At 36.6% G+C, this 16,414-nt stretch overlaps 1 protein-coding gene across 2 annotated transcripts in view; it reads right to left on the minus strand.

Moving 5' to 3' along the window:
- RBBP8 (RB binding protein 8, endonuclease) overlaps positions 1-16,414 on the minus strand; it is an 81,793-nt gene that overhangs the window by 50,612 nt on the left and 14,767 nt on the right. Inside the window, exons 2-4 of one of the 2 annotated variants that reach the window (XM_024984241.2) lie at positions 14,176-14,278; positions 10,464-10,669; positions 1,160-1,202 (exon numbers count right to left, since the gene is read on the minus strand). In XM_024984241.2, coding sequence (XP_024840009.1) covers positions 1,160-1,202; positions 10,464-10,572 — 152 coding nt within the window. In that variant the 5' untranslated portion in view covers positions 10,573-10,669; positions 14,176-14,278. Of the gene's footprint in view, positions 1-1,159; positions 1,203-10,463; positions 10,670-13,555; positions 13,740-14,175; positions 14,279-16,414 lie in introns of those variants that run through there. The other variant, NM_001435208.1, reaches the window with a different exon arrangement.

Below are 16,414 nucleotides of genomic sequence, written 5' to 3' on the forward strand. Positions count from 1 at the left end.
AACATGTTGACTTTCAACATGCAAAGTATTTAAAAGTGCCATTAATCAAGAAGAATCATAAAATTATTCTTAAAAAAAACTTTTAAAAATTTATGATTTCATATTTCTGTATCTAAGTCATCTTCCAAACATCACTTTCTAGTTGTAATGGAAAACTTCACAATTTCCAATTTCAGATTATAATAGAAAAAATAGTGAGGCATGTTTTGATGAGCGGTTGGTAACTCCAGCTTCTGGTTAAGGCCTTGGAAGATTCAGGAATATGAAAGAAATGAGACCTACTGGTATATATATTATAAAGCAAGTACAATATTATTAGTCACAATGATGTTAAATTTTGTCATGAATAATAATATTCCACTACGCCATCTGTTTCAGATTTCTGAATGTAGACGTTCTAAAAAACCAGGAGTAAAATCTGCTCCTGACTTAGAAAATCAGATCTGATTCTGGGGTTAATAATCAAAACAATTCAGGGGAACTGCTGGGAATTTCAAACTAGTTAAAAGGGGTCTCAGAATATCCATTTAGTTTCCATTTCTTATGAGTTAGAAATCCCACAATTATTCTGCTCCCCATTTTGTAGTATCTTAAATTCATAGGTGAGGAAAAAAATGCCATTAACAGATCAAAATGATATATAGATCAGTTTCCATCTTAATAAGTATAAGGAAAAAGATTATATATTAAAATTATATTAAAATATAAATATATTAAAATAATACCTAAGGCTATACTCTTATTACTTATAATTATTGATAAATTATTATTACTTTTCCTTTAGAATTTTGGGAGAAGGCAGTGGCAACCCACTCCAGTACTCTTGCCTGGAAAATCCCATGGACGGAGGAGCCTGGTAGGCTGCAATCCATGGGGTCGCGAAGAGTCGGACACGACTGAGCGACTTCACTTTCACTTTTCACTTTCATGCATTGGAGAAGGAAATGGCAACCCACTCCAGTGTTCTTGCCTGGAGAATCCCAGGGACGGGGGAGCCTGGTGGGCTGCCGTCTATGGGGTCGCACAGAGTCGGACACAACTGAAGCGACTTAGCAGCAGCAGCAGCAGCATACAAGGTTCACACTAAGTAGGTCAAATAGGACATCAATATCAGTTACCTTATAAATAAGACACCAGTATTATATATACTGATACTTACAAAATTCGTTCCTTTTTCAGTTTGGTTACTTTCACTTGTAAACCTGAAAAAGAAAAAAAAAAACCCACAGTATTTTATTTATACATTTTATCATTTCTAAAGCAGTTAATCTAAGTTTCTTTATGACTCTAATAACACTATTAAATCACTTGAGTCTGGCCTCTGAACAATGAGCCAAGTCCCATTAGTTTGAAGAATATACTTCCCTTATTCGCACCCTGAAGTCACAAAATATCTGCAACATTGTTGCTCCGAGTCTATTGTATGACAGCCAAATAGAATGAAATTTTCTCCACCTAAAGTTACTTCCTAATAGCATGAGCAAGCATATAATTAGATGTTCATTATGAATGAAGGTTTATGTTCTGGCATAGCCTATGTATTTTGCTAACAGCAATACTGCTTATATAGACTCAAATCTTCTGGGATTAAAACAGATTGGGTCAGGAAGTCCTGGACTAGGAACACAACTGCTGACAAGGTACTTAACAAAAGGCACTACTGTATCTAGTTCAAGATATGTATTACACGTGTTATATGTATTTTTAATTTTGAGTCAGATAACAAAATATAAAACTACTCCCTATGCTACTGTGCTGTGCTCAGTCGTGTCTGACTCTTTGCCATCTCATGGACTGTAGCCTGCCAGGCTCCTCTGTCCATGGGACTTTCCAGGCAAGAGACTGGAGCGGGTTGCCATTTCCTACTCCAGGGGATCTTCCTGACCCAGGGATGGAACCACGTCTCTTGCGTCTCCTGCACTGCAGGTGGATTCTTTACCACTGAGCCACACAGGAAGCCATACAAGATGTTATTACCACTGGGGTAAACTAGGTAAAGGGGATACATACAGTGTGAGTCTACAGTAAGTTCAAAATAAAGAAAATTTACGGAAAAGTATTGAGAGGGTTGGAACACTGTGAAAATGTAAAGCATTATAATAAAAGGAAAAAATTTTTAATGTTAAAAATAAAAACTGGTATGATCTTTTGATTTTCAAAAAGTCTTTTCCATCTGTCAAGTTAGTTCCCTAGCTGGGGAAGATTTCTTCTTTTTCAGGTGATGATGACTACTCAGAAGACCTTTAAAGTACTTAGTAAAGCATTAACTCATTTTTGAAGAATTAAGAAAAGAACTTGTGACCCGACTAGGCCAAAGACTAGAGTCAGCAGTTTTCTACTTTCTTCTACCCTCCCCAAAGTGTGTGAAAATTTAATTTTGGCTGACTTCTAAAACTCAGGTCTGCCTTTAAAAGTGAAAAGTAGCACCCAAGATGAAATGGATTATTGCTATGAACCATTTTATGAAAAGGAACAATGAGATAGAAAATCCTTAAAAACTTCAAAAGAAAATTCTTGGGAAACATGGAAAGACTACTCTTTTATCTTATAAGCGTTCAACACCTGCGAGGCATTTGTTCTGTCATGCAGACCAGCCCTGAAGCAGGTTTATGTTTGTATGTGTATGTATGTGTGTTTAAATTTTAGCATTTGCTATTCATCAAGTCAATTAGGCATCCACAATTAGAACCCCTATAAAGTGTGCTTTAATCCTGCTCCACACCCATCGGAAGGAATGAGGCTATACGACAAGGCAGCTCCTGTATGAACAGGCAGTCTGTTCAAAAAAGTATTTGGGATTGTTAACACTGGAAACTTGAGACACCTAATGAGAAAACAGTGCTCAAAAGACCAAAAGCACTGTACACCCAACACCCACGCATATATGAATTTTGGACAAAATGAAACAATTAAGGGCCCACATGTGTACTCACATACCAGAAGAAACAAATTTAAGAATTCGGAAATAAGGCAAGAATTCAACTTGTCATAAACAAAATCATTGCTATGTTTATACTAATTTTTGTTTGCTGAGAACAAACCATTTATGTATATACTGTCACTGTAAAAAAAATTATTTACGGTTTTGAATGATAAATTGTAAGTCTAATAATATTTTTCTTGACAAATAGTGGCTTTACATATGGCTTAAATAATTAAACTTCTACCAAAAACATTACTATTTCGGTAACTGCCTAATCAATTTCAACTCCAAAGTAAAGACATTTGTCTTTATAAAATGCAGCTACTTTTAGTGTGTGTTTAGTTTACTTTTAAGATTTAATTATATCAAAATGGGTAAATTAATTTTTTGCAGATTTTATTGAATTTATGTTAATACAAATGGAAAATAATACATGTGACAGTTAATGACAGTATTCTTTTTTAAACTGAATTATAGTTGATGTACAATATTATGTTCTTTGTTGTTGTTACAGGTGTATAATTAGTGATTCCCAATTTTTAAAGATTATACTCCATTTATAGTTACTATAAAATATTGGCTGTATTTCACGTGTTGTACAATACATACTTGTAGCTTATTTTACACCTAATAGTTTATACCTCTTAATCCCTTATCTTATATTGACCCCCACTTACCTCTCCCCACTGGTAACCACTGATTTGTTCTTTTTATCTGTGGATCTGCATCTTCTTTTTGTCATATTCACTCATTTGTTTAATTTTTTAGATTCCACATAGAAGTGATACCATATAGTATTTGCCTTCCTCTGTCTGACTTCTCTCACTTGGCATAATACCCTCTAAGCACATCCATGTTACTGCAAATGGCAACGTTTCATTCTTTTCATGGCTGAGCAATATTTCAGTGTGTGTGTGTGTGTATTTACACACATCTTTATCCATTCATCTGCTGATGGATACTTACATTGTTTCCGTATCTTGGCGATGGTAAATAACACTGCTATGAACACTGGTGTGCATTTACCATTTCAAATTAGTGTTTTTATTTTCAAATATATACCCAGGAGTGAAATGGCTGGGTCATAGGGTAGTTCTACTTTCAGATTTTTGAGACACCTTCATACTGTTTTCCACAGTAGCTGCACTGATTTATATTCCCACGAACAGTGTATGACAGCTCCCTTTTCTCTACGTCCTCACCAACATTTGTTATTTGTGTTCTTTATAAGTCATTCTGACATGTATGTGGTGATGTCTCATTGCCCTTTTGATTTGTACTTTCCTGATGACTAGCTTGTCATAATAATGAACAGGACACTGATGTTATGGACCAAAATCACTTGTCATTCCTTTCATTGCTAATTTGTATAGTCTTAACATGAATTTTATCTTTTTGGAATTTTTGATGAAACATGGGAAAATAAATGGAGCAATCCAAAAGTGAATCAAGACATATTTATCCTGTCATATTAGAGCCTCCGCACTTTCCGTTTCTTCAAAGGGGTCCAATTCTGTCCTCACAAATCTGCCTCACTTTCTATGAAACTGATTACCATATTTACCAGATACAGAAAATATTATGAGATGTTGATGACAGAATGTAGCATGGACAAAAAACTATTTATTAAAATGGTAGCACTCTGAAAAATATTCTAAATTTCATCTTATAACTTGTGCTTTTAAAATAATAAACCAGATACTGACAGGGATTTTAAAACATGAAAAAAAACCCCAAAACCCCTGCATTCAAATGAATTCAAATGTATTTAAGTTTGTATGCATATCTAACAAAAATTATGTAACTCAAGTATTACATTAATAACTTTTCCATTTTTTTTAACCTGGACATGAAGTTTTAGAAGTAATGAGTCAATTTTGATTCCTGTATATACTTTAAAACCTGCGAAGTCTGGACAAGTCCATGTTTGATGTCTTTCAAGTGGCCTCTTACACTGGGTTTCTCCAAATGGATCCTCTACTTTCAAACAAAAAAATAAAGTATCCTTCAGGCATGTCTTTGATCTTATAGTAAGAGTCACAGGAACTGATTTTACACAGAATGATGTGGAACACATTGACAAGGGACTGTCAAGAGTCTTCCTTTCAGCAAATTTGCCAGGCCCCACCAAAATATTTTTAAATAACATATGTGTGCTTAGTCACTCAGTCATGTCTGACTCTTTGTGACCCCATGGACAGCAGCCTGCCAGGGTCCTCTGTCCATGGGATTCTCCAGACAAGAATACTGGAATGGGTTGCCATGCCCTTTTCCAGGGGATCTTCCCAACCCAGGGATCGAACCCAGGTCTCCCACATTGCAGGTGTATTCTTTGCCATCTGAGCCACCAGGGAAGCCCAAATACTAATTTTTTAAAAATAGTGCTCGATCATTTAAAATCTTTAAGAATCCGTAAGTAATCTCGAAATTGGTAAAAGTTGCCTAATCAATATATTAAAATATGCCAGAATTTATCTTCTCTCAACTCAAACATATATCCAATGTTAGATATGTTTGATATATCATGTATATCAAATTCATAAAGCACAGATATTAATAGAGTTTCCTGAAGAATCTGAAACACCAAGAAACATGAAGAAATCTAACAAATATTTTATCCCTGTTATGAGCCTAAAAAATAAAACTGTCCCAGTTTTAAATGGGTATGCATAAAAATTCTAAAATGATGATGATTATGTGCCACATGAAAAACAAGCAGTTTGGTTAATAATAACAACAAAAATAAGTCACACATAAAACAGTATGTACATGGATGACAACAATACAATAAGCTACATGCATTTCTCTTAAAACTAGAAAAGAATAGACAACTGTCATTCTTATAAAATGATGCTTTTACAGTATCACCAAAAAATAAAAAATTTAAAGTAAATGAGTAGTATTTAGGGTTTCAGAGACAAAAAATTTTGATATTTTCATATCTTATGGAAATTTTTTTTGGCCATGCCACAGGCTTGTGGAATCTTAGTTCCCTGACCAGGGACTAAACCCAGGCCACGGCAGTGAAAGCTCTGAGTCCCAACCACTGGACTGCCAAGGAATTCTCTTATGGGATTTTGAAAACTTATGTTCAAGAAAATGCTCCACTGATGCAGATATAAACTATGCAATTCATTCAGATACCAGTTACTAATTTCTTACCACGTGCCAAGCACTTTTACCTATGGAAATGCAAGTAGAAAGATGAGTAAGATCTGGACTCTGTACGATAAAATTTTAATGATCTTAAAAAGCAGTTATACAACAGAAAGTAATTATTTGAAGGATAAAGAATTTAGCCTTATGCTTGAAGATGGCATAATGCTAATTCTCTATCAAATGTTTAATAAAAACTCAAGTACATCTGGTCCTATTTAAATCATTTGGAGATACTATGTTTGTTTTACCTCCAGGTCACAAAGAATAAGCTTTTATATAGTGTATTGCTCCCATAATAGCTTAAACTTCAAGTTGTTCCTACAGGTAAACTTGCATGGTGGGGTCACAGTATAATAAACCAAGAGGAAGATAAGGCTGGTCTTCAACAGAAGTTGGGAGATGTTATTATTCCTTTGTAGATTTAAAAGCTCATGCAGCTGATTATATTGTTATTATCTGTAACCAAGACAGACTGTCTTATATTTGGCTTATTTTTGTTATCACTTTGTTATATAATTATACTGTATTAGTATTTTCCTAAGGAGAGATGAATACAATGCTCTCCAAACCCACTGTATCTTCTTCATGGCTATATTGTCAGCAACTGCTATGATTCCCAGTATATAATTCAGTAACTACTCACTGAATGAACAGCAAGTCAGTACTAAAATTCAGAATCCTTCCTCAATGTTTCACACTATATTTTCTGGGGGGAAATAGTGTAGTCAAGTGAAGAGTAGAATTAATGTAAAATACTCATATTTGTCCCTGGACATATGACCACAAGCATAATCACTTTAAAATCATATCTTTATCATTAACAACAAATTTGAATTTCTAAATTTTTAAATATTTGAAGTCAATACCATGCCTCAGATATAAACAGCTCCTATCAATTGATAGGCAAGAGGCCAACAAGCCAATAATCAGGTATATAAACAGTTCTTAAAAAGAAATGCAAACCACCCTCAAACATAAGCAAAGATGCTTAATTTCACTCATAAGGGAAATATAAATTAAAACTACACTTTTCAGTAGATATGTTAATAAAATACAACATGGAGACATGTTTTAGATACAGATTAGAACAAACTAACTATAAACAGACATTTTAGGTACCTGAGTAAAGTTGAACATGACCACCTAATAGGTATGAGATGACATTAAAGAATTTATTTAATGTGATAATGGCATTTTCTGGTTAAAAAAGACTCCTGGAATATACTAAAATGTTTATATATGAAATTATGTCAGAAACTTCAAAATAATTGAGTGGAAGAGGGATAAAGATGCAAATGGAATATGGGTAAAGACTGGCCATGTTGGCTGAAGCTGAGTGATGGGTAAGTAGGAGTTCTTTATACAATTTTCTTTACTTCTGTAAGTGAGTAATATTTCCTAAAATTAGTCTTAAAATTCAAATAAAAAAAAATAGAAAACAACACAAAAGGTAATAAAAAGTGGTTACCTTTAGTGTGTGGGGAGGAGAGGGATAAATTTTTACTGTTTATTTTGTACTTTGACAATTTTAGAAAAAAAGTTTAATAATAATTAAAAAACACAGTAAAACAAGAATAACTCCACTGATACCCAGATTTCTAAATGAACACTAATGTACCTAGACTACATCGGTAATCCTAATATGCTGAAAGAGAGCTTTAAAGGAAACAGATCAGAATAATTTATCAAAGAATGAGCATAACAGAGCAGTAAAGTATGCAAGTGAACTGGGAGATGTATTGAAACTCCAACCTTTCATAATAAAATTAAAGAGTTTTTAATGTTTATCTCAGCCACGAATTTAAAAACTACAATTAAGAAATAGTTTCAGTAAAGTTGTATGATACAAAGTCAACACACAAAAATCAGTGGTGTTTCTTTATATTAACAATGAGCAATCTGAAAAGGGAATCAAGAAAATTCCATTTATGGTAGCATCCAAAAGCATCCAATACAAAATTAAGGAATAGGCTTAACTAAGGAGATGAGACTTGTATGATGAAAACTACAAAACATTGCTGGAAGAAATTTTTAAAAGTTAAGACATCTTATGTTCATGGAACAGAAGACAACACTGTTTAGATGTCAACACTACTCAATGTGATCTATAGATACAATGTAATCTGTATTGAAATCCCAATGATATTTTTTGCAGAACTAGAAAAATCTGTCCTAAAATTCGTATGAAATCTCAAGGGACTCCAAATAACCACAACAATCTTGAAAAAGAACAACACTGGACACCACATATTTCTTGACTTCAAAACAAAATAAAAAGCTACAATAATCAGAACAATGTGGTACTGGCATAAGGACAGACATATAGACCAATTAGAATAGAGCCCAGAAATAAACTCTTGCAGATATGATGAAATGGTTTTTGAGAAGGGTTCCAAGACCATTCAAAGAGGAAAGGACAGTCTTTTCAACACATGGTGCTGGGCAAGTGAAATATTCACAAGCAAAAGAAGGAAGTTAGACTCTTACATTACACTAAATACAAACTTTAACTCAAATGGATCACGGACCTAGACATAAAAGCTAAAACTGTAAAACTCTTAAAAGAAAACACAAGGGAAAAGCTTAATGGCAATGAATTTGGCAATGATTTCTTGGAACAAAAGAGAAGTATAGGCAACAAATGAAAAAAGTAGATAATTTAGACTCTACCAAAATTTAAAACTTCTATGCATCAAAGGACACAATTGACAGAGTGAAGAAGCAACTCACAGAATGGCAGGAAATACTTGCAAGCATGTATCGGATAAGAGATTAATATCCAAAATATACAAAGAACTTCTACAACTCAACTGCCACAAAAACCAATCTGATTAAAAATAGGCAAAGAATTTGAACAGACATTTCTTCAAATGTACACAAATAGCCAATAAACAGGAAAAGATAATATAGCCAATAAGCATGAAAAAACAACATTACTAATCATTGGGGAAATAAAAAGAATATGGAGTTTTCTTAAAAAGCTAAAAAAAGAGTTACCATATGATCCTGCAATCCAACTCCTGGGCACACATCAGGAGAAAACTAATTTGAAAAGATACATACATCCCAATGTTCACAGCAGCACTATTTACAATACTCAAGATACGGAAGCATCTAGTGTTCACTGACAGATGAATGGTTAAAGAAGATGTGGTACAGATATACAATGGAATATTACTCAGTAATAAAAAAGGAATGAAACAGTGCCATGCAGCAACGTGGATGGACCTAGAGAGTACCATATTAAGTGAAATAAATCAGAGAAAGACAAATATATCACTTATACGTGGAATCTAAAAAAATGATACAAATACAAAACAGAAATAGAGTCAAAGACACAAATACCAACCTTATGGTTACCAAAGGGGATGGATGGGGTGAGATAAATTAACAGTTCGGGATTAACATATACACATTATATACTATAAACAGGTAAACAACAAGGACCTACTGTGTAGCACAGGTGACTAACATTTTATAATAAACTATAAACCTAGAATACATATTTACGTATAACTGAATCACTATGCTGTACACTTAAAACCAACACAATTGTAAATTAAATATACTTCAATTAAAAAAAGAAAAAGCTATGTGACTTACAAAGCACTGTATTAGCAAACCTATGGTGGCAACACATAATCAAGAAATACATGTAAAACAAAGCATTTCCACACATGGGACAAATGTATTACATTAAAGTCAGAGAATTAGATAGGTATACTAAGGTTTAATATCCAACTTGAGATCAGCTTTCATAGTACATTTTCACAATCACATGTAATATTTATATACTTATCCAACCACAACAGCTCAATCGTCTGTATGCTCACTACATTTCATATAAATATTTTAGTTCTTATTACACTGTAATTATCTGTTAACATGACTTTATCTCTACCAAAATGCAGACTCTCTGAAGGCAAACTGCTATTTATTTTTGGATCACAGGGCTTGGTGGCAAACCCAAGCACTGAGAAACAAATTCTCAAGGTTTGTTGAACTTAAGAAGTGTATAAAAAAATCCTGTAAATAAATTCACAGAAGAAAATTAACTGTAGCGGTTATATAACTTGGCTGAGATCACAGAGCATGTAGATAAGTGAAATCAGAATTCAAATCCAGATCTTCAATCAACCATTTCTATGCCCCTTCCACCACACCATACACATTAACACAAGTAACTACAAGTTGTGCAAGAGCTACATCCTATGGTAGTTGTCTGTAGTCAAAAAGCAACAACTCAACCATAAATACGAATCCCCCAAAATTAGAACAGTAAAGGTCCCTTAAGAAGGAGATCTTTGAACTGTCGCACAGACTAGTTATTACTACTATGTCTCAGCAGAATAATGCTATACGTATTTAAGAAAAAAATTACCTTGTACTTCCTTATCATGATACTCCTTCAATTTTGTCCAAAGATCCTTGAAATCATTAGATACATCTGCAGAACTAGGGCTTCCACAACTGCTTCCTGAGAGGTTCATCTTGCTTAATACGTTCCACGCTTCTATTGGTTAATGTTTCCTGAACTTTTCTGTTACATTATATACGTCTGAAGTTGCCTTTGGCCAGTTGAAATACCTGAAACAACAGATTACAAAGTAAATGAATTCTACATTTATCTTTATGTAATTTGAAACCAGGATGACTTCAAGCCCAGCCAGCTATACTCAAGTTTTCCTTCTTAACCTATGATCAATCACTTTAGAATTTGAGGTGCAGAAGTTAGGAAAAAAAGATGATTATGGAAAGAAAAGTCCCAATTTCAGTTATCTGGCCTTAAATCACGCAAATTTTTTTCAGGTGAATTTTTTCTTATTCTGTCAAAAAGGAAGTGATTACCTACATTGTTTTATATTGAAAGGACTCTTACATAGAGAGGTTTATAATCATTCATGGTCAGAACCAATTCACCATTCTTAAAGAATTTATTGCTTTTTAAACTTCTGAGCTGATATGGAATACAACATTTTGAACCAAAAACTGGAAAGCATTCTGAAGTATTCTTGACTTAGGCATTCACATCTAGACATACACGCACACTGTAAAAGAGCAAGAAAGATGATTGACATAACACAAGTATCTGAACAGCTTTTTCATAAGAGAAATCCGTGAGCAAGAAACACAGCAAAGATCTATGGAGACAGAAACAATAATAAAGCAACTAGGGAAAAGTTATTTTGTGCCTCTCAGAGTAAAGGTGAATGATCATTACTTGTGTAACCCCTGAAGGAAGCAAAAGGCTATTATTAGGAAGTTCAAGTGAATTAATAAATATTTTAATATGTGTTCTTAAACTGAAACCATTAACTAGTTACTACTAAAAAAAAATTAAATGATTAACAAGTCTACTAAACCTCACATCTCGCTCCTTAGCCAATGCCTTACCATTGCTAACAAGTGCCCAAATAGATTTAAGTGTCTCTTGCTATTTCTTGAGGTCTCTGATGAAGAGGCTAAGATAAGCAATGGCCATTTCCAAAGGGAGCAATATATGTGCAGAGTCACTTGGTAAACTATAAAGCACTAAAGAAATAAAAATACATTAAGGCTTTCCAAAATCGTGACTACACTTTTTAAAAATAGTGAAAACTGAACAAGTACTAGATTTTAGATAATGTTAAGAATTTTTTAATTTTCTTGTATATGATAAAAAGAAAGCCCTTTCTTTATCTATTAAAGTGATAAATAATGTAGTCTCTATAGGTAAACTGAAGATTCACTGGGACTTGCATTAAAATACTCCAGCGAAAATAAGTAAATGTTGGGTGGACAGATAAATCAAGAAGGGCTGAACTATCACAATTATTGAAGCTGGGCAACCAGATAGGTATATGAAGGTTTCATAATTCTAGTGTTTTTCTAGTGTGTATTATTATTTACATAATATACATCATATTAAGTATATGATAATAATATTATGTATATTTACATAATATACATCATATTAAGTATATAATATAGTAATGCATTACTATATTATTTATACAATAAAGTTTTTAAAAGTGGGTCCATTGAATTAATACAGCTTTATCTTCAAAGAGGCCTGTTCTAAAAGATAAAGCAATGGGTCTCTTCTATCATCAATATAAGCCACCATTTATTAAGTGTTCACTATATACCATTGGAGAAGGAAATGGCAACCCACTCCAGTGTTCTTGCCTGGAGAATCCCGGGGACGGGGGAGCCTGGTGGGCTGCCGTCTATGGGGTCGCACAGAGTCGGACACGACTGAAGCGACTTAGCAGCAGCAGCAGCAGCATATACCATGGAGTGTGCCATTTTCTATTCTCTTTTAATTTAATCGTCAGAGCAACTGCATGAAACAGCCACTATTACTAATTTCATTTTAGAGCTGAAGAAAACAGGCTTAAGAGATTAAATGACTTGCCCAAGGTCACACTACGAGGCTACATCAAGGCTGGAACTCAACTTGTGATGTCAGTGAACTCCAAAATACTTTTAAGAAGCCAAAAAAAAAAAGTAAGTTAATTACCTATATTAATCAAAAAGTTCAAATCAATATCTGTTACTTTAATGAACAGTTTAAAATTGTATGTTTTAGTATTAAATGGTTTAAAGCCAATAGTGTAAAATAAAACTTCCTTTAATAAATATATCTATCTTCAGAGATAGTAAAAAGGTTGGTTTTTTTTTTTTTGCCCCGCACATAACAATGTATCAATACTAAACTTGCAAAGTCTGGATCACAAAACCCTCTCCACTCTAGTTTGCAAGCGTAGCACTTATTGCTGGCATCTCTTTTGATATTGAACCGTTATTTATTGGCACGACGTTGCCCTTCAATTTCTCAGAAATGTGCATCTTTCCTCTCAAGTTGCATTCTGGGCTGAATGGTCGGCAATCATTTAACACATTTCTATGCATCCTGCTGCAGTGTAAATCATAAATCACAACACTGAACGTGCTCAAGAGATTTCTTTCCTGTCACACCACGCATATGCTTACACAGGTGACCTAAGAGCGGCACCTCGGGTCACACAAGGGTTCTGAACACATTGAACAGGGACTCTGAGTCGTCCTCTCGCGGGCAGAGCAGAGATCCAGAGTCTCCCATCCCAGCACCCTTTGCCATCAGCCGCTTCTCCCGCGGCTCGAAGGGCTGGTGGGCCGCCCTCACTTAAGCGATCCACAGGACTGGCGCCGAGACCGCGCGAGGCCACCCCGGGCGCAGGTCCACGCATGCGCGGGCGGGCTCGGCGCCGGCAGCCAAGCTCTCAGCTGGTGAGGAGACCCAGAACTGCACCGAGCGGTATCCCGTCAGCGCTCAGGTCCACCTCCCCTGAGTTTAGGCCTGCCCCAGCCCGCTCCTCGACTCAGACCGATGACCAAACAACCATCCTCACCCCGGGGCCAAACGCCTTCGGTCAGACCGCAACTGCGGACCGGAAGTAGTCGCTAGGACCCAGCGCTCTGGGTCGGGGGAAAGGGATTCCTTCTACTCACAGCTTACAAGACGGTCTCGAGATTCTCCGAAGCCCCCAGCTGGGAAGCAGACACGCTCTGAGACTGGAAAGTCTGAGACGGCCGTTTGCTTTTCTCCTCGTTCCCTGACTAACCTACCAAACTGGCGGCGGCCAAGCCGCCCCCTCGGGGCAGCCCGCGCTTTCCCGGGCTGGGGGAGGGCCCGAGGGCTGCCAACCCCGCTCGCCCCGCCCGGGCCTCGCGTGACGTCACGCAACGTCGCGTGGGAGTTCCCGCGACGTCACGCCCCTTCCTCCTCCTCTCTTGGCGGTGTTAGGCGTAGCTCCCAGGTTGGGAGCAGGTCGGCGAGCAGTTCCACCACGGTGGGCGGTGACTGGCGAGGTGGGGTGCCGCCTCCGAGCGGTCGGAAGGGGCTCCGAGAGCTGGTGGCCGCCACAGCGGTTTTGAGATTCCCCGGAGACAGCTCACGCTGTTCTGACTGCGGAGCTTCGAGTTCTCCTGAGGCAGATTCAGATATGTCGGAATTAAGTCCGTTTCTGGGAAAGCATGTTTGAGTGGTCTGTACCAAATGGAAAGTTAAAGATAATTGCGTTAAGGGACACGTATCAGTCTAACGTCGCTCTCCGCCACGTAGCTCTTACCTACAGTCTAGTGATGCGACGTGACAGGACTGGGTGGCGAGGCCGTGTAGCAAAATAAACGCTGTGTATATTATGCTCAGGTTCAAAACGGTTTCTGACGAACCTGGAATGAGACGGAATCGGAAGTTCCTCATTGTTTATTGGAACAACATGAACATGCTGTTAGATAATCTTTTTAAGTCGACGTTTTCTGTCGGTGCTTGTTTGTAAACATTGAAATTGTTAGTATGTTTTCCTATTTATTTTGGTTTCCAAAAGAAGCGTTTTTAGTATCAGAAATTCTAAAAATAAAGATGAAGAAAATAAGCAGAATAGACAAGAATCACAATATCTTTTAAACTAGTTAAATACTTCAATACTTAAAAGACCTGGGAGGAACACAGAGGATAACATAATAAACTTAAAAAAGTTAAGTTGTTAAAAAAAAAAAAAGTTGTATTTAGGAAATCATAGGTATAAAATGTAAAGGTAATTTTCCCATTCTTTCCCAGTCATAAGGGATGAATATCGCAGTTTACTCCTTGCAAGTGAGCATAACAGGACGTTTCTGTACCATGCTAGCAAATGCTGTTGGGGCTGCTGAACATTCATTACCCTGTTAAAGCAATTCTCATTCATTTCCAAATTTTATCTTGTTTTAATCTTTTTGATTAGATCCTCTTACAGCACCCTGTACTACTGACACTTATTACAGTTTTCATTATTTAATTCTGTCTCTCCACCAGACTCTTAAGCTTCCTAAGATCAAAACCACATCCTGTTCACTTTTTTTTTAATCACCAGAAACTAACTCAGTACCTGCCAGAGAGGCAACCTCCGTGTAAATATGGATGAATTGGGCATCCGTTGAGGGATTCCTCTTTTTATTTAAGCAGAGAGTATCTTTGAATCCATTCAAAATCCTTAGATTCTCATTATGGAATTTTAGGATAATCACTTTACCGGTGGAAACAGTGGGCATACTCTAGATCTTTGCCTCCAATAAGGAGCTTTAAGACCCGCATGGTGGAATAAATTACTAAATCCTGAAGATCTCTGAGAAAACTTCTTTAACAGGGAAGCACATACTTGAACTCTTTGTAGTATTTGCGTTTCACAAACTTTATGGCTTAGAACAATGTTTTCCAAGCTTATTGGGTACCTGGGAAATGAACACTTGTATTACCTGTTGTAAAACCGATCAGACTGCTTCTACCCAGAGCAACAGAAATTAGGATTCTAGCGACCTCACGCCCAGCACTGCCCTCTTGAGGTCTGGGAGTTTAACGTCCTACTCTTGCCTGGAAAATCCCATGGATGGAGGACCCTGGTGGGCTGCAGTCCATGGGTCGCTAAGAGTCGGATACGACTGAGCGACTTCACTTTCACTTTTCACTTTCATGCATTGGAGAAGGAAATGGCAACCCACTCCAGTGTTCTTGCCTGGAGAATTCCAGGGACAGGGGAACCTGGTGGGCTGCCGTCTATGGGGTCACACAGAGTCGGACACGACTGAAGTGACTTAGCATATGTATAATCTATTAGAGGCCCTTAGGATGCTTGATTTTTAAAGTGTGTAAAGGGGTCGCAAAGAGTCGGACACGACTGAGCGACTGAACTGAACTGAACGTGGTTAAATCATATATGTACATTTAATCGAAATAAGAAAAATCATGCACTAAAAACTCTAGGATTCTTAGACGTGTACACTTTTGAAACTGTAGATTTTGAAGTCATCTGCATGCATGCTCAGTTGCTAAGTCATGTCTGACTCTGCAACCTGAAGGACTGTAGCCTGCCAGGCTCCTCTGTCCATGGGATTTCTCAGGCAAGAATACTGGAGCAGGTTGCCATTTCCTCCTCCAGGGGATCTTCCAGGGATGCAACCTGTATTTCCTGCATTACAGGTGGATTCTTTACCACTGAGCCATCAGGGAAGCCCTGGAGTCATCTAACTCAAGCCGTTTTACAACTGAAACTCTTTGTTGATTCATTCTACAATCTGCTTAACTCCTATAGCTGGGTGGTTGAGGGTTGTGAAGGAAAAATCACATAACAGATTAGACTGACATCACTAAAATTACATGGTTTCAGACCTCATATAGGGCACCAGTTAATCTCTCATGTAGCCTTTATTCAGTTCCTTCTGTTTCCTTTGCCATCTTCCAAACCTTCACTGTTTTCCTCAAGCCTCTACAGAGTACTCATTCTCAGCTAACACCTTCACCTCCTGGTTAAACAAGACAGTTAGTCTCTATAA

The sequence above is a fragment of the Bos taurus genome, chromosome 24 (assembly GCF_002263795.3).
Source record: "Bos taurus isolate L1 Dominette 01449 registration number 42190680 breed Hereford chromosome 24, ARS-UCD2.0, whole genome shotgun sequence".
Taxonomy (NCBI): Eukaryota; Metazoa; Chordata; class Mammalia; order Artiodactyla; family Bovidae; genus Bos; species Bos taurus.